The sequence below is a fragment of the Sarcophilus harrisii genome, chromosome 5 (genome assembly GCF_902635505.1).
Source record: "Sarcophilus harrisii chromosome 5, mSarHar1.11, whole genome shotgun sequence".
NCBI lineage: Eukaryota > Metazoa > Chordata > Mammalia > Dasyuromorphia > Dasyuridae > Sarcophilus > Sarcophilus harrisii.
The window spans coordinates 200,883,571-200,909,928 of NC_045430.1; the positions used below are offsets into that span (position 1 = coordinate 200,883,571).

The window sequence follows — 26,358 nt, forward strand, 5'->3', positions numbered from 1 at the left end:
ACTAATTTTGGAGTTATGAGGCCGGACACCCCCTTTGAAAGTTGTGGGATGAGAAAGGCACAGCTGCTGTGGGTTTCCCCACCCGGCCCCAGGGGACTCAGCTAGGGGGCGCAAGGGGAGAAGGAAAAGGGAAACGGGGTGGCAAAGTGGATGAAAATAGGCCGGGGGTGTATGGGGACTCAGTGCGGCCAAATTTCCAAGGAAAAACTGGGGGCAGGACAGGGGTGGGATAAAAGTGGGATACTAAGGCAACCAGTCTCTGGGTCTTCTACCAAAACACCAAAAACAGGCACCCCTAAAACCCCGACCAAGGGCCAAACAAATTTGGGACAAATAACAACCCAAACCCCTTCCTAACCAATTTCAACTCATCCTCCCTTCCATCCCTCTTTTAGGCTACTCTCGTGGACTTTCTTTTCTCCCAAGACTTTCCCTGAAAACCCCCATCATTCCAGCTGGATACATTCCAACCCCTAAGTAAATCCCACAGGACAGAAACCCCTCTCCTTTCCCCCCTTCTAAATAAATCCCCCTTCCCCTCCCTTTCCCTCTTCATCTAAAAAAATCAGGGGTGGAAGATAATAGATCTCGTCGAGGGACACCCTCCCAAGTCTATTAGTTACCCCAACACAGCAGACAAACAGACAGACCTCTTCCTCTTTCCTTCCATCTCATTCTATTCCTCAGGCTTCCTCCTTCCTCCTTTCTTTTATCTTTTCTTGTTCCTTCCATTCCTCTCTCAATTCCTCATCTATTCAGAACTCTCTCTCTCTCTCTCTCTCTCTCTCTTTCTCTCTCTCTCTCTCTCTCTCTCTCTCTCTCTCCTTCCCTCCCTCCGTCCCTTTCTCTCTCCCAGGGGATTTAATATTATTTTTAAAAAATATTAATTTTCCCCTTTTTCTCCTTTTTTTCCATTCACTTCTTTTTCCAAGTTCCCCTCTTCCTCTCATCCTATTTACCCTTTCTTTTCCTCCCTCTTTTCATTTCATTCCTATCTTCTTCAACCTTCTTTGCTTCTCCTCTATTTTCTCCCCTTCCCTCTATCTTGTTTTTCTTGTTCCCTTCTCCCTCTCTCTTCCTCCCTCTTCATTAATTTCCAAATTGGGCTCCTGCTCCCGCCCTGATGGCCCTATTCATTCCCAGGCCTACACCTCGACCCCCCATTGCTGGGGGCCGCCCTCGACCTATGACCCCAAAGGGTCAGTGGCCTAATTATCCCTAATTCGTACTTACCTTCCCCCTTTCAGGCACAGAATCGCGGCCCACCCTTCCCCTCCTCCGACTCCAAAGGTTGACCAAAACAAAAACAATAATCCGGTCTGACAAACTTCAAACTGAGGAGGCAAAAGAGAGGCTGTGATCAGGAAGGGGAAATATCAACCTAACGGAAAAGAACCAAGTCACCGAGAAAAGGGCCAGGTAGGGAGGGAGGCAGATCCTCATGGAAATGGGGGGCCTAAGGATTAAGGTAGGGCTAGACAGCCTAATTGAAGTGGTCATATTAGGCAGAAAACAACAATATGAGGGTGGGGAAGGGTACTGTCAATGAAAACCAATGTCAGATAAAGAAATAGGATAAAGGCTCGCCATGGACTAAAAAATTTAGAGAGGCAGCCCTCAGTAAAATTCCTCCTACCTGGGGATCCTGTTTATCAGAGAAAACTTTTAAATTGATTCCACCACTCATTGGGGTTTTACATGAAAGGTCAGAATGGGTCCAAAACAAGATAGGGAATAAACCATTTTCTCTACCAATGTAATACAATGCAAATTTTTCATATCTTAGGAGCTTTTATTTAAAAGATCAGCACTGTTAAGCCCTTAATGCAAAATGAAACAAAAAAATGGATGGATATAAGAAAACTGGGTTGTAGATCCAAAACTGTCATAGCTCTGTAACTATCGGGAAGTTGTTTAACCCTTCTGAATCTCCATTCTCTTAGATGTACATATTTGGATTGGTATCAGTTGCCCTTTATGACTTAATAGAGAATCTTTGAGAACTGATGTGATTGAAGAATTTATTCCTTGTGATGAGTCTCTGGAAACATTACTACACTGGATCACTCAGGATAGACTTACTGGTATCATGCTTGCTAGCTTAGTAGGGCCTTCTAGAATTTGTCTCTGCTCTGACATAGCCTTTGAGTCACTTCTATGCTAGGATGAAGAGTTAAATAGAAGTAGATTTCTGTGGACATCCTTATCTAGAAAATGGGAATATTTGTATGACCTCCCTCTCTCATCAAGTTGTACTGAGGAGAGGACTAGTTCCTCTCCTTGTAAACTGTAATGAACCACATAAATGCTCGCTGTTATTATTGAACTGACTTGATTTGAAATTCCTCTAGGATTCATCTTCGTGAAATGGAGGGAAACTGAAGTATTATTTTCTCATGATGCCGAATTAGGTCAGGCTTTACAAAACCAGTGGAATCTAAAGAGACAGTTTAGATAAGCACATGTCATTGTCACATTGGAAAAGGATGAGGTGTCCCAACTCAAGCCTGAGCATACCAATTCCCTATTGAAGTGGGTTGTACCCAGCAGAAGCCTATCTATGTAAGCCAGCAAACAAACATTCTATGAAGTCCTCAATTTATTTTAGTTACCGCATGGTTAGATTGAATAATGGAATGAAGAAATGACAATTCATAAGACTCACAGTTTTAGAGCTGGAAAGGATCTTAGAAATAATTTCGTCCAACCCTTTCTCTTTACAGATAAGGAAACTGAGGTCCAGAGATAAATGACTTGTTCAAGGTCACATGGGTATGAAGAAGTACAACTGAATTCTTCAAAATCTGATCAGGGGCCGATGTGTATCTTCCCAAAAGTTCAGAGGTCAAGTATCTTGACTGCTAACTAGAGGGAACAATTATATGGAGTGCACTATTAGGTTTTTAGAAAACAAGCAAACAACCCAGAATACCAGGATGGTGAAAATCAGCAGAAATCACCTAACTCTATTAACCCATACCTGACTTGGAATCTTCTCTACAACATGCCTAGCAAGTGGTCATCCAGCTTCTAATTGAACATCTCTAGCAATGGGGAACTCATTACCTCTATTCCATTTTGGAACAGTTCTAATTATTAGGGAGGTTTCACTCACGTCAAGCTTGTATTTGTCTTTCTGAAATTTCCACCCATGACTCCTAGTTCCATCCCCCAGGGCCAAGCAGAAAAACTTAATTCTTCTCCTAGATGACACTTGAAGACACTCACCTCTTCCTCTACCTCATTCAAGTGAATACTTATAAGCTAAAAAAATCCAATTCAATTCAATAATAATAGCTCACATTTATATAGCTCAAAAACAATTTACAAAGTGCTTTCCTTATAACAATCCAGTGAGGTAGGCAATTCAGGCATGATTATCATTTTAATTTGCCTCTTTCCCAATCTGAAAGTCCCCTGTTTCTTTAACTGAGCCTTCTAAGGCTTGATCTCAGTCTCCTCAGCATCCTACTTCCCCCTCCCCTGGACATGCTCTAGTTCATAGATGCCCTTCCTAAAATATGGTGCCCCAAACTGAATAGAGTGGGCTAAGCAGGGCAGATGATAGACCAGGGAACTATTGGCTCCCTCATTCTGAATACTATACCCCCATTAATAGTTATTGGTTTAAATTGATGGAGTGGCAAGGGGACATTGGCCAAAGTATCTGAAGCTACGGCTGAGAGTGCAGCTCCAGCAGCAACCAAACTAGGCACGGAGGACCACTTTGTTAAATGAGTGTTCATTCCTTGGTGAGACACAGGGTATATACAAGGGCTCACGGGGAGGGACCCGCCTCACCTTAGACGTACTTATATCAGCCACAAGCCAAGAACTGATCACTTAGAATGGCAGCTTGCAAGGAGGTATTCTGTTCAAGCTGGCACACACATCAGACTCAGAAGCGAGTGCTGAAAGAGCCTATCAGCTTGCTCAGAATCCCTACCACCACTGACTACAAACCCAGGCAGATTCCAGACCTCGATGACATTGTGCTGATATAGTGTGTGGAGCCTGTTTGTCGGAGGCTGTCTTTTAGAGACTGTCTTATGACATCCCCTCAAAATGTGCCCTTCTTGCCAGATCCCCCAGGCACTGGCTTTCATCCCTTATAGAACTTAATGCAACTGAGCAGCTACAGTTTGCTAAAATAATAAAGCACCATAGAACGGCGTTAGAACGATTCCCTCCCCCCCTCCCCCTCCTCCTTCCCAAATGTTCTGAGGCTTCTTCTCCGCTACTTTGCCTTAAGCTCCAGGAAAGGAGGAGGAAGCAAGCTGGAAGCTGCCCACAAAATGTAAACCATTTCCCGTTTCTGTCTGCATCTGCGGCGCTTAGCACGGGACCTTGCCCCTAGTGAGCTTGAGATAAGTGTTTTGGGACATGAGGGCAATGCGCATTCCCCGGAACTAGCGCGAGCAGCCCTTGCGGTTGCCCCAGGATCAGGACCAAGGCCAGGGACCGGGGTTGTCGGTCCCTAAATCCGCTATAACCGTGTGAATGCGAATCGGCTCCTTTTCCCAGCGTTTGAAAGTAGGAAGAGCCCTTAGAGAACAATGGGTGACCTCCTGTATTTTACAGATGAGGAAACTGAGGTTCAGAGACGTGGTTTTGCCAGGGTGAGCGCCCGGCTAGGGTCAGGAAGAGCAAGATCATGCGCCTTCTGGTTCCAAAACTCCGGGGATTTCCCCACATTACCTGGTTCCCTGCTTCGCTCCCCTGTGCCTATGGATGGAGAGAGCTACTTCTCAAAACACACGACGGCGCCCCCTGGCCGCTTGGCTCGCCGGGCGCCTGTCTCGGCAGAAGTCGCGGGGCTCTCAGGTTGTCGCCCTGAGAGGGGAGCTCCCTGAGAGGCGGCTGCCCCGCGGGAGGGAGGCCGGGAGGGTTTGGTAAAACCACTTGGCTGTGTCTCCTTTTACTCATAACGGTGAGGTGGGACTAGATGGCTTCTGGGGTCGCTCTCGGCTCTAAATCCGCGAACCTCTGACTGCTAAACTGCAGAGACCATGGGCTGGCTCCCATCATCCGGAGGCAGAGCTCTGTGGCGCTGAGGAAGCCCTTCCTGCCCTGAAGCTGCCCGCTCCGCGGCGCCGGGACAGCCAAGCCGGACCGAGACCCCGGGCCCCTCGCGGAGCGGGCCGGCTGCCGTCCGCGGGCTCCCTCCCGTGGCGGTTGCGGGGAACTGCAGCCAGGAGAGGCGCAAGGAGGGCCGTAAGCGCCCTCTGGTGTTGGCTGGGCAGTCACGACACCGACGCAGGGCCGAGCAGGAGTGGGCGCGTGTCTGCGCACGTGGAGAACTCGCGGACTGGGCGGCGACCCCCGCGAGCCCGGGGGCGGCACCGCGCCCGGGGCCCGGACGGCCGGCTGTTTCCGCGCGGGCTGTGCCCGCTGGGTCTGGCGGCGCGCCTGGGGGCGAGCCCGCGCCGGGAGGCGGCGGCGGCGGCGGCGGGGAGGTCCGCGCCTCGGGTGCGGGGCGGAGTCCTCACGGAGGCGTGAAATTGGTTTGGAGCAAACACATTACTGAAAGCAATTACCGGCGAGAGGCTCTGGGCCCGCGGGGCCGGCGGCGGGGAGGCCGCGAGGAAGCCCCGGGGCGGCAGGAGTCTCGGGGCCTGACCCCGGGGAGGACCTTCCCCAAGGTAGCCCCCTCCTGAGGGCGGGGCCCTCCGATAACGCGCCTTCCCTCCGACGCCCCCGCCGCGCGGCCCAAGGGACTTCTCCCAAAGTGGGCCGCCTCCCCCTCTCCCGCGCAGCAGGGCTGAGCCGGGCGAGAGCCCTCACCGGCTTTTCCCTCCCTTGGGAAAGCCGTCCTCCAGGATGCTCGAATCAGATGTCCCCCTCGGCTCGGGAATCCCCGTTCTAGGGCGTACATCCCGAAACTTAATCTCGTTGAAGGTAACAAGGATCCCCGTTACAGAGCCCAAGAGATCTTCTGGAGATGATGCTCTCACAGACCCTTCCCAGAATCCCCCTCATCAAAACTTCTCTCTGTCTCCGTCTCTCTCTCTCTCTCTCTCTCTCTCTCTCTCTCTCACACACACACACACACACACACACACACACAGAGACAGAGACTGTGTGTCTGCCTTGTGGGATGACTCTGAGCCTTCCCAGCCTGTCTGGGTCCCAAACCACACCAAGTGGGGAGAAGAGGACAAAGCGAAGAGAGCTCTGAGGAGGAAGGCCGGAAGGTTCAAGCTGTGTGGGGCAGAGAGGGTGCTGTATCAGGGGAGACGGGGCCAAGGCAGATAGTTCTTTGTGGGTGAGGGAAAAGCGCTTTCCTCCAGCTCTCCTTTATGTGGCCTTCCACGATCAAAATATAAGCTTCTTCTTGCACCAATCACCGCTCATTTATTAAATTCTCAACCCTATGAGTTAAGGTCCCAGGGTCCTGTGGAGAACCTTGAAGCCCAAAGTCTCTGGACCGTCTGGGGAGAAACCACAGCCCCAGGTTATTGAAACCCAAGTCACTCTGCCTTAGTTACAGCTTGGCAATAGCACGTCCTCCAACCTTCACATGCTTGTGGAGATTCAGTTTAGCTAGGAGAAAGAACTGGGGAGAGGGTCCAGCATAATGGATAGAGGGTCCAGCATAATGGGTAGAGCACCAGTCCTGGAGGCAGGAGATCCTGAGTTCAAATCCAGCCTCAGACACTTCCTAGTTGTGTCACCCTGGGCAAGTCACTTAACCCTGATTGCCTACACACACAAGAACATGAGGTGCTTTTTTAGTAAATAAGGAGCTGTAGGGTTAGGAGCAAATCACTAAACTTGTTTTCTCATTTGTCAAATAGGTTTAATAATACTTTGCAAAACTTGACTCTCAGTATGTGAGCTTTTATTAGTAGCCAAAGAAGGAAAATAACAATAATAGCTATTTTTTATATAGTGCTTCAAAGTTTGCAAAGCACTTTTTACATTAGCTCATTTGATCCTCATAACCACTCTGTCATGTAGGTGCTGTGATTTCCATTTTACAGATGCTCAAACTGAGGCAGACAGAGGTTGAGTTAAAATTACCTGCCCAGACACAAATGTTGCTTGTAAATTCAGTACTGGGCACTGCAGCCCCCAGACTAAAGAGAGATGGGGAGGGGTACTCGTTTGAAGCAGTTTGTAAGTGTTAATGTGTATACACACATAATATATGCATGTGTGTAGTTAAATATACATAGATATATATGGATATACACATATACATGTGCATGTATATGTATATGTCTTTATATATATTTGAAAACTATTGATTTCTTTGTCATTCTGTGTATTTTATTTTACACATTTAAAAACATTATTCTGAGAAAGGTTAGGAATTCCTGCAAGTTGGAGTAGATACCCCTAATAATAATTAATTAATATTTGTAGAAGGTGGATCCTATACTTATCCCCATTTTATAAATGCAGAAACTGTAGCTGGCAAATTGTTTGAGGCTGGGTTGGAATTCAAGTCTTTCTGACTCCACTAAAGGATCGTGAACTACTGGGTCACTTAACTGTCTCTCCCTCAATCTGAATAGCCTTCTCCAGCTCATCACCTTGATCCCATTTCCCCAAGTCCCCCTCTATAGTTTTTGCCCACCTCAATTCTCTCACTTTCCTCCAGGCTCATCATTTGTTATTTAGATTTTTCAGTCATGGCTGATGCTTTGGGACCCCATTTGGGGTTTTCTTGGTAAAAATACCAGAATAGTTCACCATTTCCTTTTCCAGATCTTTTTACAGATGGGTAATTAAGTTACTGAGATAGTAACTACAGATGAGGAAACTAAGGCAAACTGAATTTCAGTGACTGCCAGCCTGAGGCCAGCCTGTGACTGTCTGAGGCCAGCTTGGCTTTCTATGCACTGTGTCAACCAGCTGTGCCCAAGCTCACCATAAGCACTTTTTTTTTTTTCTATTCCTGCTCTTTCTTTTTCTTTAAAATCCTCCTCTTGTCCTTTTGCCCATTTCCTCTAAAATCCTCTGCTTGCCCCAGGATCCTTGTCCATATGTGTCAATCCAAACTTCACCCCTCCCAAGATTTCACCTCTCTACAATTTCAGGAAATCAAAGGAGAGGTATCATGGGATGGAGTGAAAAGAGGAAGGAGGGAGGGGAAACAAGAGCTGAAAGCTTAAGGGGAATGGGAGATTGTAGAGCTGAAAGGTCCCGAGAGATAAACACCATTATTTTGCCCATTTGGATGTCTTGAGAGAAGTAAGGTGACTTGCCCAAGAGTGCACAAGTCAGTGTGAAGCTGGCCAGGTCAAGATTTGAATCCAGGTCTTCTGACTGTGGGCAGCTACATGGTGCCATAGTGCACAGAGTGCCAGGCTTAGAATAGAGAAAACTCATCTCCACGAGTTCAAATGTAACTTCAGATCCTGTGACCCGGGGCAAGTCACTTCATCCCATTTGCCTCAGTTTCCCCATCTGTAAAATGAGCTGCATTAGGAAATGGCAAAGCCTCCGGTGTCTTTGCCAAGAAAATCCCCAAACGGACTCACAAAGAGAAAGGACTGATCATTGACCACCCCCTCTTTCTGCCATCTACACTGCCCTGAATTTCTAAGGTCTTGCTTGTAGACATATGTCTTCTTCAGAGGAGCCAGCCCAGAGAGAAAGACATCAGAGACAATAACATTGCACATTTTAATGCACTTCCAGAAATTGAGTTTAAAGAGAATGTGAAAGTGAAACACAGCATCGGGGAAAGGAGAGATTGCACTGAGCTAAGCTCCCCCCGGACACCCAAGAGAACCCCCCCAACTATCTCTTTTGTCCTCCTCTATTGTCCTTCTTCCTCTCCATTTTGCAGCACCGGTTCCCTCTGCCTTCCTGGTATCAGTTATCTACAATGCTAGGCTCGTTTTCCATCAGGGGACTACAGGGCCAGAGTAAATCTTCACCATAACTTGAAATATAAATACATAAAACTAGAAATTCTTTCCCCTGGGCTAAAGGAGTTGGGGGGAAGGGGCCCAAGAGAGTCTAAACTATTCCTCTGAAGGCCTGAGAGTAGAAGGGCCTTAGGAGAGGGATGTCAGTGGTGATAGAAGCCTTGTGGGAGGAAGCTGGGGGTTAGGTGAGAGTGGCTTGTGATCTAAGGACAGTCAGATGAAAAGCTTTCAGGATATTTGGTCTCTGGGCTGCCATGGAAGCACATCCTTGGATGTCAGCACCCAGGAAGCAAAGCCCAGGAGGCTGTTGGGAGGCCAGGTTGGATGGATTGTTGTTTTCCAGGTAATCTTGTCAGGAATCTTAGTAATAGTGGAGAGAATACTGAACAGGAGAGATGAGGGTAAAGACAAAAGCAGGGAGGCTGTCAGGCTCCTCTGCCCCTTTCATTTCTCCCCTGCTTCCTTAGGTAAGGCTCTCCCTCCCTAACACACAATCTCATCCCTGGACTTCTCCCAGCCAGCCTCGGACTGAGCACAGATCCCAGGACTCACTTAATAGAGAACATCCTCAGAGCACAGATCCCAGGACTCACTTAATAGAGAACATCCTCAAAGTCCAGCTGTAGATAGCGAAGGAGGCAAGGAGGCAGAGGCAACTTGGGCAGCGCCTGGGACAAGCAACCAGCCAGGTGAGATCGGAGAGCGTGGCGAGTCAGGTGCTTTAGGGATCTCGGCCGACCCACCAAGGTGAAGAGGGAAGAGTAGAAATCTTGATGCTTCTGGAGTGGTTAAGAATGAAATTTGAAATTACCCAGCTGGGGTGGAAGGAGCAGTTTATAGAGGGTAGAAAAGGGATAAAACTTGGTGCTAGAAAGGACCGCTGAGAACACATATTCCATCCCTATGTTTTACAGAGGAGGAAATTCAGGGTCAATGAGGAAGGGGTTCATGGGGATAGTAAAGGGATGGAGATTTGAATTCAGAATTTAATTCATTCCATTTTTGGGAATGGTGAAAATGTCTACCAAAATCATTCAAAAAATGAAAAGAGCAGAACCAGGAGAATAATTTACAAAATAACAATAGTATGGGGAAGACCTCAGAATCCTGATCAACCACAATTTTGGAGGACTCCCAACAAAGCTCACAACCGAGCTCCAGGTAGAGAGCTGATAAACTCAGGACATACTGAAACATGGCCATATTTGACTTCTCAGTGTGGGGACAAAAAAGGAAGAGGAAGAGAATTCACAATTAAAAATAAAATACCATTGAACTTTAAAAAGTCTTTTGCAGGTAGGGAGTATTCATGAAGGTTTCTAGAGATTGAGATCAGTTTCATGGAGTCTCTATGTGAAGAGTGCTCCTAGATTTGGAAAGATCTCTGTGTCTAAAATACTAACAATCTCTTTGGAGAATCTGAACTTAATAGTGCCCCACCTCCATCAGGGAATCTTAATCCAAGGTCAATTGACTTGTTTTTCTTTTTTGAAATAATCAGGGTTAAATGACTTGTCCAGGATCACATAACTAGATATTTGAGAACTGCATTTCAATGTGATTGGTTTCCTTTCTAATTATATATATATATATATATATATATATATATATATATATATATAGCATTTAGAAGCATAGCATTATTCTGGTACCCAGAGTACCAGAAAGGTCCATTAACCCAAAAAGCTCCGCTCTAGAATGTTCCCCTTGAGGCTAGACTGAGCAGTTTTGTTTTCCCAGGATTAAGTCATCTCCTGGTTAGTCCCTGATTGTGACTGACCTGTAGGACTTCAGGGGGTATAAGGTCCACTGCATCCCCTGGCAGCTTTACAAGACTATAGGTATTCATCAGAACCTCAATTATCCGGGGAAATTCACACCAGCGTTCCAGCACCTGGGAAGGAAAACAGAAAGAGGCAAAAACCAAACTGTGTGTTCATCAAGACACTATACCTCCTACTGCTAACCCACAACTATTACACCTCCTTTCTGCAGGGCTTGTGCCAGCGTCCCCGCCCTATAGGTACTGTAGCGAAGCCTTCTCTCCATCAACCTGACTGGACATATTATCTCTCTTTTCAAAATTTCCCAAAGCATTTAGTCTGCATTTTTCCTTTGACCTCATCTCTCCCTATCTTGTATGACACTTATCTGTGTGCATGTTATATTTCTTTCCACCTTCTCCCTTCTGGAGAATAGAATGTAAGATCTTTGAGATTAGGGTCTCTGTCCCTTTTATGTTTATAATCCCAGAACCTGCGTGTGGGACCAAGTGGTGCTTTATACAGATTAGGTGACTAATAAATGTTTGCTGATTTGGGAGAAACTGGACTTGTGTAGAAAAAGATAACCATAGGAAGATGCATTTGCTACAAGCCTGGGAAGAGACACCCTAGAGAGAAGCCAATGCTTTCAGAGGATCTTTGCAGATTTTGTGGAGGAGGAAGGCTTTGAAGACTGGACAAGATTCAGAGGAATAAGGAGGTCGTTTCTGGTATGGGAAATCACAAGACCAGAGCAAAAAGGAAAAGCAGTTAGTTGAGCAATGGGAGATCTGGCCCCTTGTCCCATATATTGTCCCAGAGCAGCACATACTACCTACTTTTGTGTCTACATATTCACATCTAAACCTGGCTCTAGTCCAAAGTACATATGAACAAAAGTCCCAACAAAAACAAAAATCTTTTCCCCAAATTTCAGTTTATTGTAAAAAAAAAATTGGCTTGACCTTATAGATGACAGAATAATAGTACTAACCCTGACATCTATATCTCTTTAAGGCTAACAAAACACTGATTTCATAATCACCCTGGGTGGTGTATAGTGCAGTTATTTTTGTCCCCAATTTAAAGATAAGAAACTAAGGTTCAGGGAAGACAAGTTGCATATAGTCAGTAGGTATATGGAATCCTTTCCAGCATAAATTCTGAGAAAGGAGTCATATACATCATCTAGTTTAAACCCTTCATTTTTCAGATACAGAAACTGGCTCTCAGAGAAGTGAAGTCCAAGGTCACAGAGCTCATTAGTGGAAAGGCCAGGAATAGCATTTGTTGTCCTTTTTCAGTCCTGTCTGACTCTATGATCCTATATGGGGTTTTCTTGGCAGAGGATACTGGTTGGCCCTTTCCTTCTCCAGTTCATTTTACAGATGAGGGAACTGAGGCAAATAGGGTGAAGTGGTTTGACCAGGGTCACCCAGCTAGTGAGTGTCCGGAAGATGAATCTTTCTGACTCCTGGCCCAAACTCTACCCACTGTGCCACGCTGCCCAGGAATAGCACACAAACTCCCCATTTCCAGTAAAATGTGGTTCCCACTTTCCTTGATTTTCTGGGAAGCCAGGGGAAAAGATCTGGAGATTTGGGAAACCAGACCCCTCTTTTTTGACCCCCTGGGACTTGAGGCTCAGAGCTAGTTAAGGTCACTTAACTAGTGGGTTACTCCTTGAAAGTCCCAGATCTGGACACTAGCAGAGGAAGACTGCCAACTCCCAGGCTGCATGGAGTTTGGGGGGGGGGGGAGACAGGGCGGAGCTTATGCCCATTCATCTCTTGTCAATTTTCCCAGCTGGCCTGAGCCCGCCCATTCCCCCCACCCTCTTGGCTAGGGGAATCATTAGCTGTCAGAGCCTCTGTCAGATTACAGGGAATTGCTTGTCTTCTAATTATCTGGTGTTAATAGGAGATTAATTAGTGTTAATTGTTGATTTTCTTGTATTTTCCCAAAGGGGAGACCAATCTGCCGAACTCTCGGGCTGTTTAATTATTTGGTCTTGCCTGGGAATCCAGACAGATGCTTAACCGTTTGTGAGAGAAGAGGAGGGGGGGAGGCAGGAGAGTGTTACAGTTAGGGTGGGAGGTGGGACTGGGGGACAGGCCAGTAAGGCCCAAACCTAAGGTCCTGGGAGCTCTCCTTTTGGGCGTGTCATCCCTTCCTAAAGCCCTCCTCCTCACTTCTCCTGGGTTAAAAAGCTTCCATCACACTGCAGACACGGCCAGAGCATTAATCCCTTTGACTTCCTTCCTGTCACTATCCAAGCACTATATACTAAGTGCAGCCAATTTGGGAAAAAACTAAAGAGAAAAAGGAGGGAAAAATCACTGAAAATTAACCTTGCAAAGTGACGACATTTATAAAAGCTCTAAGTTCTGATGTCGCTTCTTTCATAATACAGTCAGCATTTATCGGTCACTTTACATATATTCTCCCATTTGATCTTTGTAACAACTCTGAGGTGGATGTTATTATCATCTCCATTTTACAAAAAAAGGAAACTGAGTAAGAAAATTAAGTTGACTAGCCCAGGATTCTAAGGCTCAGAGATCTTCCCGGCTCCAAATCCAGCCCTCTTTTTGCTTTGCCTTTACCTGGAAGATCACTGAATATTCTACCTCCTTCATCTCACTCTCCATATCATCACTTGGTGCCTTGTGGACAAGAGGCAATATGATATAATAGGCAGTGGAAGACCTGGAATTAAAAAGTCTGCCTCTGTTCCTTTCTGTTAACCTGGATCAAGTGATTTAATATCCAAGCACTTAATCCAAGCACAGGGTTGGATTAAATGATCTAAAAAGTCCCTCTCGGCTCTAAATACTGTGATTCTATTTCTTTATTTGCCTTATTTTCCTATAATAGATTACAAGCTACTTGAGGACAGGAGCCATGTCTTTGTATTCTCAAGGCTCTAGTATACAGTGAGCATCTAATCTATAATTACTGGATGAATGCACCAAAAATGAGTCAGTCTGGTATCCTTATGTCAAGTTACTTTAGATTATGAATTCTCTGAGAACAGGTATTGATTAGCTCTTGTGCGTGCATGCATACAATGCCTACATTATGATATATATATATATATATCCCCCTAGGCAGTTGGGGTTAAGTGACTTGCTCAGGGTCACACAGCTAGGAAGTGTTAAGTGTCTGAGGCCAGATTTGAACTCAGGTCCTCCTGACTTCAGGCTGGTACTCTATCTACTGCAGCCCCTAGCTGCCTCTACATTGTGATATTTAAGAAATACGGTTACCATATAAAACATGTAATTTCTCCTTTTCACCCTGGAATATGTATAATTTGTCCATTTCTCTTCCGTGGCCTTAATCTTACTACCAGACTAATCTTCCTAATACTTTTTTTTTTTAATTTTTTTTTTCTTCCTAATACTTTTAAAATAATGCTCAAGAACCTGCAATGGCTCCCTAATGCTTGCCATGTCAAGTACAAAATCCCCTTCCTGGTCTTTTCTGACTTGGATCTAGCCTACCTGTCCCACTTAATTCCCCTCAGGAATTTCCATCCAAGTCTGCCTGAAATTTCCCCTGCCTACCTATATCCCTTACTCATTTCACAGGTAAGTTATCTAATTCCTTGGGGCAGCTACTTATATCCCCTTCCTCAGTGACTGTGCCATTCCTCACTGGACAATCTCTTTTTGAACATCACTAGTGTGTAAAATGAGAAAAGTTTAGAATCCAAGGTCCTGGAGAGTAGGGAGTTTTGTCTTTATAACCCTGGTGTCTATCACAATGCCTGACATACAGTAAGTGCTTAATAAATTTTTATTGAGGGATCAGTTGTTTATTTAATGTTAGTCTTGTTCCTAGAATTAGACTGTAAATAATCTGTGGGCAGAAAATATTCATATCTTCCAGCTAGTGAGTGATTGAGGCCAGATTTGAACTCTGTTCCTCCTGGCCCCAAGGCTGGTGCTCTGTCTGTCTGCACCAGCCCTTTATTTATTTAAAAGCCTCCAATGGGAAGAGAAACAGCATTGACAAATGAACCATAGTAAAACCAGGAGAATATAGGAGGGCCCAGGCAATGGGCATGGGCCAGGATCACTGGAAGGGACAGAGAAGCAGAAGGGCCCAGCACAGAGGCAGCTCAAAAATTCAGATCTGACAAAGTCTGAGGGAGAAACGTGATGTTCTTTTCCCCGGGGAGGAAGAAAAGCTGGGGCTTCATTATCTCTCTGAGAGCCAGTCTGGTGTCCCGTCCTGAGACCTTGGACTAGGAAGAGATTGTTGCCATTTAGTCACATCCAACTTTCATGACCTTGTCTTGGGCTTTCCTGGCACAGATAATGGAGTGATTTGTTATTTCCTTCTCCTCAGGTTTTCTTGACTTTAGGCCAATACTTTAGCTCATCCAGCTGCCCTAGATCCCAGTTCTGCTCCAAGGCCCCACTTCAGTGCCTTCTCCTACAAGAAACAAACCAAATCTTAAGATCAAAAGTCCTTTCTCAACCATACCCCTTCCCATCTGCCTTCCCATTCATTCCACTGAGTCCTTTGAAACCCATTTCATTAACAAACTTCCCACTGTTCTTTCTTTCTTTCTTTCTTTCTTTCTTTCTTTCTTTCTTTCCCTTCCTTCCTTCCCTTCCTTCCTTCCCTTCCTTCCTTCCTTCCTTCCTTCCTTCCTTCCTTCCTTCCTTCCTTCCTTCCTTCCTTCCTTCCTTCCTTCCTTCCTTTCCTTTCCTTTCCTTTCCTTTCCTTTCCTTTCCTTTCCTTTCCTTTCTTTCTTTCTTTCTTCCTTTCATCATCTTTTACTGTCAGAAAAATTTGCCTCTCTTTGGATGATACAGTATCCTTGATCACACTGTAGGTTCTCTCAAATCCCAGGATAAGGAATTAGAAAGCTCTTTGCTTACTATTGCTATGTCCATTTCCATTTCCACCCCCCTCATCTGTCTCTCCGTCTTTGAGGTTTTCTCTATCCACCTATCCAAATCCTTGTTTCTATAATCTACTTGAGTTACTTTTCCTTCTTTCCTTCCTTCCTTCCTTCCTTCCTTCCTTCCTTCCTTCCTTCCTCCCTCCTTCCTTCCTCCCTTCCCTTCCTTCCTCCTTCCTCCTTTCCTTCCTTCCTCCTTCCTCCTTCCTTCCTTCCTCCCTTTCTCCCTCCCTCCCTCCCTCCCTCCTTTCTTCCTTCCTTCCTTCTTTCTTCCTTCCTTCCTTCCTTCCTTCCTTCCTTCCTTCCTTCCTCCTTCCTTCTTCCTTCCTTCCTTCCTTCCTTCTTTCCTTCCTTCCTTCCTTCCTTCCTTCCTTCCTTCCTTCCTTCTTTCCTTCCTTCTTTCCTTCCTTCCTTCCTTCCTTCCTTCCTAACTTCCTTAGCTAATAAGTGAACTCAGGTCCTCCTGACTCCAGGGCTGATGCTGCCCCATTGTCCTTTCATCTTAAAGAAAATCAGTACCTAGGCTCAGTCTTCTCCACCCCAAACCTTGCCACTAATAATTGAGGGGATTTCAACATGCACAAATCCTTAAACTTCCTGCCTTGCCAGTACATTGACCTCTTTAAATCTTATTATATATGTCTCCACTCCACCCTAGACACTTACACCAATACCTAAGATTTAGTCGTCACTCATAACTATAGCACCTTCATAATTCCTCTCTCCAATAATAACCATCTCCCTCTCTCCTTCCCTTCCTCCTCCCCTTCCCTCTCTCCTTCCTGCCTTCTCCCTCTCTCTGTATGTTGGTCTCTATCTCTGTCTGTCTGTCTCTCTCTCATTCCCTCTAAACATTTTTAGCTTCACAACAATCTCTAGTCCCCTCATCTCTTCCTTTAACCTCATTTTTCTTTGACCTTCACAGCCTGATCCTATAGTTAACCAATTCAGCTAAACTACATTGTCCTCCGTCCTCCATGCCACAGCTCTCTTATCTTTCCATCCTTTTTCCACATGTCAGTTTTCAGCCCTGGATTACCCACATCACGGGTTTCTCCACTTCTACTAGAAGGCTGCCAAATCCCTTTGAAGGAAGTCATCAATCCTGTCCAGTGGGTTCACTACTAATCTAATCTCAACTGAGCCCTCACTGCTATCTGGCAAAGTATTTATTCTTCCTGGATTCTTCATTCCATTCCCTTCTAAAAGTTCTCTTGTCAAGCTCCCAGCACCACTCTACTCTGCTCTTAGATGTCTTCTCCTTCTACGTTTATGGAGAAAATTGTCTGTCTTGTTTAGTACATTGTTGTTTTCATGTTATCTCCACCATTAGACAGGGAACTCTTTGAGAGCAGGGCCTGTTTTTTAACTTTTCTTCATATACCCAGCATTTAATATACTACTTGGCATGTGCTAGGCATTTGATGAAGTTATTTTATTATATAAATATAAATGGCTGCTTGTAATATTATATTTGTACATTATAGATTATGTGTGAGATCATAAATATATTATAAACAAATACTTTAATTTTATTATGTTAATTAAAATGCACTTTTTCTCTTCTTTCTGATTTCTACCTTCATACTAGGAGACTTCAACATACATTTCTACTCTCTTTCAAACATCCTTATCATTCAGTTCCCCAACCTACTCATTTCCCATGACCTACTCCTTCACACACCCCTTCCACAACTCACAATGATGGTCATATCTTTGATTTTGCCATCACCCACAATACACTACCTCCATATTAAAAAATTACAAAATCTGGGGCAGCTAGGTGGTGCAGTGTATAGAGCATCAGCCCTGAAGACAGGAAGACCTGAGTTCAAATCTGGTTTTAGACACAACACTTCCCAGCTGCATGACCAAATCACTTAACCCCAATTGGCTGGGGGAGGGGAAGAAGAATTCCAAAATCTCCTTATTATGCTGTAATCTAATGTTTTTCTACCTTCCCTTACCAAAACCTTACTCTTCATCCACCATCATTTCCTATGATTTCCAATCCTTTAGCTCCTCAGTTCTCTTCCACTTATACTTGCTACTCTCCTCTTTTTCTCATTTTGACCCCTTTGTTTATACCATCTCAACTCTATACTTTCCTCTTTTTTTGACTCTTAAGGCTTTTGGTCACCTTGTCAATTGGGCCCTGCCAGGTGCCAGCCTTGGATCATTCTCCCCCATCTTCCTCCTTCCCTTCTACATGAGTGCTGCTGAATCAAAGTGGAAAAGAGCATGAAACTTTTCTGATTGGGTCCACTACAAATTTACATTACACAACTCTCTCAGCTGAAGACTCAGCCTAATAATTTACAGGAAAAATTGGGGCCAATTATCACAAACTCCCATTTCTCCCCTTTTTCCTCATCTCATGTCACTTATATGCTTTCTGCCATTATTTCACATGCAGATTACCTTACCAAAGTCAATCCCTCTACCTGCACAATCTGTCTCATCCTGTTTTATCTTCTCCAACACATTTTCAATTGTTCCTTTTGATATCAATTACATACATAAAGTCATGCAAAAAAATTTCCATATTATCCATGTTGCAAAAGAAAATATACACACAAAACTAGAAAAATGAAGAAAGTGAAAAAGTATCTGTACTCATAGCAGGCAAGAGGTCATGGGTATCATTGGAGAGAACAATTTTCGAAGTCTGGTGGGTTTGGAAGGCAAATTGAAAGGGGAAAAATGAATGAGGTTTGAGGAAATTAAAGGGCATGAATGTAGGCATCTTTTTTCTTTGGGGTTTGGCCATGAACATGAGGAGAAATATATGACAACAGCTTGAGGGGATGGAAGACTATAAACTTTTTTTTTTAATGTGGGAGACTTAGTCATGGTTATAGGTAACAGGGAGAAAAACAATAGATAAGAAGAGACTGAATCTGAAAGAGAGGGGAAAAATGATTAATGGGTCAATATTTCTAAAGAAATTGAGGAGATGGGATCTAGGACACAGGTAGGAGAGTTGGCCTTTAATGTGAGAAGGGTCACTTCTTCATAGAGTGATCTAAAATAGAATAGTCTGTGCAAAGATGGCACCTATGAGTTGTGAAATAGGGAATATGAGATGTGAGATTAGAGGTTGGGCAGGAAAGTTAGATTTGAGAATCATCAGCATAGATATGATAATTGAATTCATGGGAACTGATGGAATCACAAAATGAAGCAATAGAGAAGAAGAGGGCCCAGGATAGAACCCTGCCAGACACCCATTGTAAGTGGGCATGAGAATAGGGTACAAGATAACGAGGAAAGAATCAGGAGAGTGGAACCCCCAAAACACATAGAGAAGAGAGGTTCAGGATGGTGGAGAGTGTCAAAGGCTGCAGAGAAGTCGAGGAAAATGAGGATTGAGAAAAGGATATTGGATTTGGCAACTAAGAAATCATTAGTAACAGTGGAGAGAGTGGTCTCTGTGGAATGATGATGTCAGAAGCTGGATTGTGGGCGGTTAAGAAGAGATGATAGGAAAGTGGGGGTTATCTCTGGTAGATGGCCTTTTCAAGGAGTTTGGACACAAAAGGCAGGAGTTCCAGAATGATAGAGGGGATGAAAGAACCAAGTGAAGGTTTCTGAAGGATGGAGAAGATGAAAATGTTTGTAGGAAGTAAGAAAAAAGGAACAATTGAAAATTGAGAATTTGGAACTCAAATTTTTTTTAAGTGAATATTAAAATTTTCCTAAAAACTATTTAATGAAACAAATCAAAATATATCTGAAACAGAAAAAAATAAAGAATTTCTCAGTTCTTATGCTCTCCCCTAAATCTGAACTCTCACATCCCCAGCTTCCTAAGAACATGGCTCTTTGGGTTCTTCTACCAGTCTGACAGTTATTCTCAGTCTCTTTTGTTGGACCATCATCCATATCCTGACCTCTTTCTTCTTTTGGGTGTTTCCCAAACTCTATTCTACACAATCAAGTCTCAAATCTTAATCTAACCTTAATTTCTTTCCTGATTTTCAATCCCACGTTATCAGTAGCTTAATGGAAATTTCCTTGGGCATGATCCACATTCATCTCAAACTCAACGTGTCCAAAACTGTAGTCATTATCTCCACCCCTAAACGTGTTCCTTCACCAAATGTTCCTATTTCTGTTAAGGATACCATTATCTTCCCAATAATGGTTTTATTAATAACCTGGAAATCAACCTTGATTCAGTTCTATAAGTACCTATTATGTGCCCAACACACTCTCTTTTAACTCCCATATTAAATCAGTTGGATCTTTTCAAGAGGCAGTGGTGAAGAGTAAAGTGAGCCAGCCTTAGAATCAGGAAAATGTGTTTCCAGATCTACCTCTGAAATACCACGGCTAAATGACTTTAGGAAAGTCACTTCATCTCTCAGCACCCTAGGCAATTCTCTAAGACTAAATTTCAGAATAGGTGCCAATCAGTAGTGAGAAAGGAAATTCTCCTTATCAATGAAATCAAGAGAGCCAGTTTCTCTTCTTAGACTCATATGGAGTCTCATAATTGAATGTGAGGGCTATGAAATTATGACTTAATATCAACAAATATTTGATTTGTATACATAGTTTATACACATATATACCAGGAGTCACATAAAAATATCTCAGTTGAAAAGGAGTCTCAAGTGGGAAAATTTTAAGAAGACCTAATCTACAATATTTTTTTTATCTGCCCCTTTTCTCCTTTCATCACCACCCTTCTAGTTCAGGCTTTCATCAGTTGCCCGTACTATTGAACTTCCTAACTGATTTTTCCTGCTTTAGCCTTTTTCCTGCTAAAACCATTCTCCCCACAGCTGCCTCCCTCCCCCTTCTCTGTCTTTGTGTCTCTTTGTATCTCTGTCTCTCTCTTTATGCACATCTATCTATGGAGAATATCTTCTCAAGGCACAGGTCCAACCAATCACTTTATTGCCCTGCTCAATAATTTTCCAGGGGTCCCCATTACTAATAGGCTAAAAAACACATTCATCGAGCCTTGGTCTTTGAGGCCCTCCATGCCCGGTGTTCCGCATCGCTTTGCAGACGGATTTCAGATGACTTCCAGCCAGAGGGGGAGGTCGGGGGCTCGGATCCTGGCATTCCATCTCTGGCCCCACGAAACGGCACAGGTCATTTCCCACACCAGAACGAATACGCGCTCCTCCAGTCGGGCGGAAGCCCCTTGTCCCCCCCTGCTTCTTGGTCCCGTTCCCGGGGTAGCCCGCCCCTCCCTTCCCAGAACGCTCTTCCCGAACACGGAATGTTTGGGGACGCCCGTAGGTTTGTCTAGAAGCTGCTTCTCGGGGCGCTCCGACTTCGCCAGCCTCCTGTAACCCCCCGGAGAGTCACAGCGTCCCTCATCCCCTCCCGGGCGAGCGCCGGCCCGAAGCAGGGCCGGAAGGCGCTCGGTAACGAGCGGACGGTTCCTCCCAGCGCCCCGGGCCGAAGAAGGCAGCCGGGCGGGCTCGCGCGGCTCCCGCTCACCCTCTCCGAGCCCCGGCCCTCTCCCCCCGGTACCTTGGGCAGGGCCCCGGGCCAGATCCGGACCGCGCCGTGGTTGAGCAGGGCTCGGACCACGTGCTCTGGGCTGCCGGGCAGGGCCGCGGCCGGACCCTGCAGGGCCCAGTGCAGCGCCGTGTGGCCGCCGTAGTCCATGGCGTTGACGCTGACCCCCCGGGACAGGAGCAGCTCCGCCACGGCCCCGTGGCCGCGGCGGCAGGCCAGGTGCAGAGGCCGCTGCCTGTCGTGGTCGGCGGCGTCCGCGTCGGCGCCTGCCGAGAGAAGCAGGTGGCACAGGCGGAGACACCCGGAGGTGGCCGCCTCGGCCTCGGCGCGCGGGAGGGAGGGCACCGAGCAGGCGGCCAGCAGCGGGGTCCGGCCTTCGGCGTCTCGCGCGTCCGGACAGGCGCCCCTCCTCAGCAGCAAGGCGGCCAGCTCCACCGAGCCGCCTCGGGCAGCCGCGTGTAACGGCGTTTCCTCTTCTTCCTCGGAGCGGCCGTCCACGCGGGCGCCGAACCTCAGCAGCAGCTCTGCACACCTGAGGGCCAGAGACGGGGAGGGGGGGGGGGTGTGAGTGTGTGAGAGACAGACAGACAGCTGCACACAGCTGCTGCAGTGGGCTGTAGAAACCACCCTATCCCCAAGTAACGCCCTCGTCCATTGGCCACAGCGCCTGAAATTCTGCTAAAAGCTCACTTGAAAAGCTGCACATGTCTTTGGAAGCAAGTGCCCTGTCACCTTGAAGTGAGTTTTTTATCCTTTTCATTTTGGGGACATTAATACTAATTAGTAAGAAAAAGGCAAAGGAAGAACTGGAAGGAAATTCCTAAAACTCCAGATTACCTAGAGCCCTGAATAGAAATCCTCTCTACAATATTCTCCGCGTGTGATCTATTCTCCATTTGAAGAACTCCAGGAATGGGGAACTCCCTTCTCAGGGTGTATGCTCCACCTTTGGAAGGTCCAGCTGTTAGAACTATTGACTCTCCAGATGCTTCTCTGCAGTTTACAGCCACTCCCCCTATTTCAGCTTCCTGGGATCAAGGAGGCTGTGTAATCATTCTTCCACATCACAGATCTTCAAATACTATAGACATGCCTTAGCCCTTCCTACCCCCTTCTTTTCTCCAGACGAAATATTGCAATTTTGTGAAATGATGCTCATACAGCAGGACCACCAGTGTTTGCACTATTGCAGCTGTGTGTACCCTAGTTAGTTAAAACCCTTGCTAAAATGTGGGACCCAAAGCAGAAGTAAGCGCTTCATATGGGATGTGAACAAGGCAAAGTTCAGTGAAACTCTCTTCTCTCTTATCGTGTACATGTCTCTCTTCTCAGAGCATGAGGGCACAGAAAAAGTCGTCAGTGATGGGAGTGCGGGTTGAATGAAGGCATCAAAGACAAACTTGGGCAAAACCAAATGTCACAGGAAAATTCCCCTTATTACACACACACACACACACACACACACAGGCCACTCCATAATCCACTCTGAAAAATGCCCAGTTGACCCCGATGTCACATATTATGATGGACATACACTCCCATTCCCCAAACATATTCCTGGTCTTGAATCCTGTCCACAGCCTGAGTATCATGGAAACAATCTTAGAGATTATCTAGTTCAGAGATTCTTACATAAGATTAATAACTTTGGTTTATAACATGTATACATATAATTGTATTCAAAATAATTGATTTCTTTTGTAATTCTCTGCATTAAATTCTGTGCTTTTAAAAATGTTACTCTGAGTGCAACAAGATAACTGTATAAATATGTACACATATATTGGATGTAACATATATTTTAACATAGTTAACATGTATTGGACTACCTGCCATCTAGGAGAGGAGATGGGGGGAAGGAGGGGATAATTTGGAACAGAAGACTTTGCAAGGTCAATGTTGAAATATTCATGCATATGTTTTGAAAATTAAAAAAAAACTTTAAATAAATAAAAGAATTTGAAAGATTTTCAAGTAGAAAAAAAAAAAAGTTATTCTGAGATGGGGTTCATAGACTTCAACAGATTGCCAAAAGGTCCATGAAGGAAGGAAATATTTTAAGTGCCTACTAGGTGCTAGGCACTTTACAAATATTATCTCATTTAATCTTCACAAGGAAGCTGAGGACTAAATGCTATTATTATCCTCATTCTACTGTGGAGGGAACTGAGGCAGACTGAGGTTGGTTAAGTGATCTGCTCAGGCTCAGACAGCCAGTATCTCAGCATTTGAACTCAGATCTCCAGATTCAAGCCCAGTCCTCTCTCCATTGTTGCACCCACCCGCTTCTACACATAGATGATTAGCCATGGACTACGGCGGCCACACGGCGCTGCATTGGGCCTTGCAGGGCCTGGCCGTGGCCCTGCCCAGTAGCCCGGAGGATGGGGGAGGGAAATGCTGGGGGAGAGAAAGAGAAAGGCGGGCAAAGACAGACAGACAGACAGGCCGCCGCCCCTCCTAGCTGTGGGTCAGAGACTGACTCTCCGCTAAGTTCCCCAGGAGCTATTCTGGGCTCCACATGACTTCAGGTCGGAGCCAGTATTTGCAGAGTGGGGGTGTACCTGCCTCATTTTATAACGAGGATGTGGAGGTCTAGAGAAGGGGAAAGGTGGGCCCCAAATCACAAAGAATAAGAGGGAGAGTTTCTCAGGAGCCAGCACTGATGTGCCATGCTACCTTAGGCACTTAGCCTGTTGCCAGGCAGCTGGAGGGCTCTAAATAAATGCTTGTAGCTTCCACCGATGCCGGCTTGTCTCATTCAGTTACTATTGTCTATTTATTTCATAAGGGGACCGGTGTCCTTTTCCAGGAATGGGCGGGAAAGGGGAGAGCAGATATTTAGGATTCTGAAGAAGGTGGGTGAGAGTGCTCAGAGCTCGGGGGACTGAAGGGCAGCCACTTACTGGAGGGCACCGGGCCCCTGGCACAGGTGTAAAGGGCGCCTCCCATCCTGGTCTGGGACGTCTGGGTCAGCCCCCGCCACCAATAGAAGCCGGGCGCAAGGCGCTTGGCCAGAGATGCAGGCTTCGTGCAGCGCAGTGCGGCCCCCGGGGGCGGCATCCGGCCGGGCTCCCCGATTCAGCAGCAGCTGGAGAACTTGCTCGTGGCCTCGGCTGGCCGATACGTGAAGCGGGGTGGTCAGCTCCTCCACGTAGGTCAGAGACCAGATCCCTAGGGAGCATTTAGAGACACTGAGTGGGGGTGGGTCAGGGTCAGGGCGCCGGGGTGGGTGGTGGGCACCCTAGGTGGGCAAGGGAGGGATGTTGGGAGATGGGAGTCAAAGAGCCCCTCCGCCCGCCTCGGTACGCCCCCCCCCCGCACCCCTGAACCGCGGTCTCGGCTGCCCATACTCAGAGCTCGGATGTTGAATCTGTAATCTCTCCATCTCTCAGGGTCGCTGGTATCAAAGACAACATCCGGGGTGAGACCCGTGCCAGGGGAGGCCAAGAGACGGGACACGGAGGCCGCATCCCCGACCAGCACGGCTTGCCATAACTCCAAGGTGGGCCCCGAGGCCGTCCTGGTAACTATGGGTCGCTGTCCTGGGCCCTGGCCCTGTCTGAGATCTGTGTCTGCTTTCTCGACTAACCTGGCGCAGAGGCTACTCAATGGGGCTCCCCCCAGCTCTGTGCAATCTTCTGGGGACGAGGGGCTCCCCATAAGGAAAGGATAATGGGGCCTAGGGCTGAGGATAAAGATACGGAGAAAAAGAGGAAAGAGAAATAGAATCCGGGGGAGAGAGAAAAGGGAGAGGGGAGGCTGGGGGAGAGAAAGAGAAAGGCGGGTAAAGACAGACAGACAGACAGACAGGCCGCCGCTCCTCCTAGCCACGGGTCAGAGACTGACTCTCCTCTAAGTTCCCCAGGAGCTATTCTGGGCTCCACATGACTTCAGGTCGGAGCCAGTATTTGCAGGGTGGGGGTGTACCTGAGGCGAAATCAACAACCTGGCCTCCTCCTGTTCCTACCCCTCCTCTTTCTCAACTCCTCCTCCTCCCCCAGCCGGCCGCCGGTCCTCCTGCACTCCCGGGCCCCGGCTCCATCCCTGCTCCCTCACCCCTCTGGTGGCTGCTCCATCGAGGCTCGGCCCCCCGGCTCTCGAGCAGCAGGTCTGCAGTGCTGTGAGGGGGAAAGAGCTCTCGAAGCTTCTCCAGGTCGCCGGTGTACAGTGCATTGTGCAGGACCATGTCCCTGCTGAGCAGGGGGGCCCGCTGGGGCACCCTCCGGGTAGGACAGCCCCGGGGCGAGGGCCCCCAGCCCGAATGGAGAGAGGCTGGGGGCAGCCGGCTCAGCCAGGAGGACGGCCGCCTGCTCTCCGATTCCTTGGGCATGGCCGCGGTTCTCAGGGCACTTCTGCGGGAAAGGCCCGGAAGAGTGGAGGGCGGTTTATGGCCATGTCCCGAGCAGATGCTGGACAGAATCCAGGCAGGGAGAACGGTGCTGAGAGGGAGACCATAAATAGCCCTGAGCTCAGCTGTCCTCCAAAGCAAAACCTGGAGCTGGGGGTGGGGCTGGACATTTGAGAATGGGTTTGGGGCCAGCAGAAAGGACAGAGGAAGTCAGTGCTGGCGGAGTCGTGAAGAGAGATAGACACACTAATGCCCTGTCAGTGGAACTGTGAATGTCCCACCATTCTGGAAAGCAAATGAGAATTAATTATGCTAAGAAAGCGACTTAAAAGCCCATACTCTTTGACCCAGAGACCCCATAGCACGGCATGTGCCCCAAGGAGATCAGTGGTAAAAAGAAAGAACTGATGTACACCAAAACATTTATAGCACTTTTTGTGGTAGCAAGAACTGGAAACGAAGTAGATGTCCATCAGTTGGGGGATGATTGAATAAATTGTAGGGGTGGAATACTACTGCACTACACAAAATTTATTAACAAAATGATGAATAATTACATTAATATTATGATCAATTCAAATAATGAAGAGATTTACATGAACTGATGCAGAGTGAAATAAGCAGAACTAGGAAAACAGCATATGTAATAACTATAATATAAATGGAAGGAACAACATCATCAGTGTCAATTGACAATTGCCAAGCATGGCTCTCCCAAAAGTTATGAGAATGCATTCATTTCTTTCCTTCCTTTCTTTGCAAAAGTGAGAAACTATTATATCGTACATAATGTTGGAATAGATTGACATTATTTGTTTTGCTAAAGTGTTGAGTTTTCTTCTTTTTTGAGATGGTTCTTGGGGAGAGGGAGAGTGGAAAGATATATTGGAAAATGAAGGGGATGCAAAAATCAGTGGTTAACATTTTTAAAGGAGAGAATATCTGTCTCATCTTGTGCCCCTA

At 46.4% G+C, this 26,358-nt stretch overlaps 1 protein-coding gene across 4 annotated transcripts; it reads right to left on the minus strand.

Annotated features, from left to right (window-relative positions):
* Positions 1-8,603: 8,603 nt before the first annotated feature.
* ASB10 (ankyrin repeat and SOCS box containing 10) lies at positions 8,604-25,983 on the minus strand. 4 transcript variants are annotated; one of them, XM_031939439.1, is made up of 6 exons: positions 24,398-25,095; positions 23,951-24,218; positions 21,057-21,576; positions 10,663-10,776; positions 9,476-9,661; positions 8,604-9,264 (listed from the first exon to the last, which is right to left on the minus strand). In XM_031939439.1, exons 1-5 carry the CDS (start codon positions 24,705-24,707, stop codon positions 9,476-9,478), a joined length of 1,398 nt encoding a protein of 465 aa, XP_031795299.1. In that variant the 5' UTR covers positions 24,708-25,095; the 3' UTR covers positions 8,604-9,264. The 4 variants fall into 4 exon arrangements, with proteins under 4 accessions (XP_031795299.1, XP_031795300.1, XP_031795298.1 ...); XM_031939440.1 differs by lacking the exon at positions 24,398-25,095 and adding an exon at positions 25,104-25,983 and having other exon boundaries at positions 8,604-9,661; XM_031939438.1 differs by having other exon boundaries at positions 8,604-9,661.
* Positions 25,984-26,358: the final 375 nt, after the last annotated feature.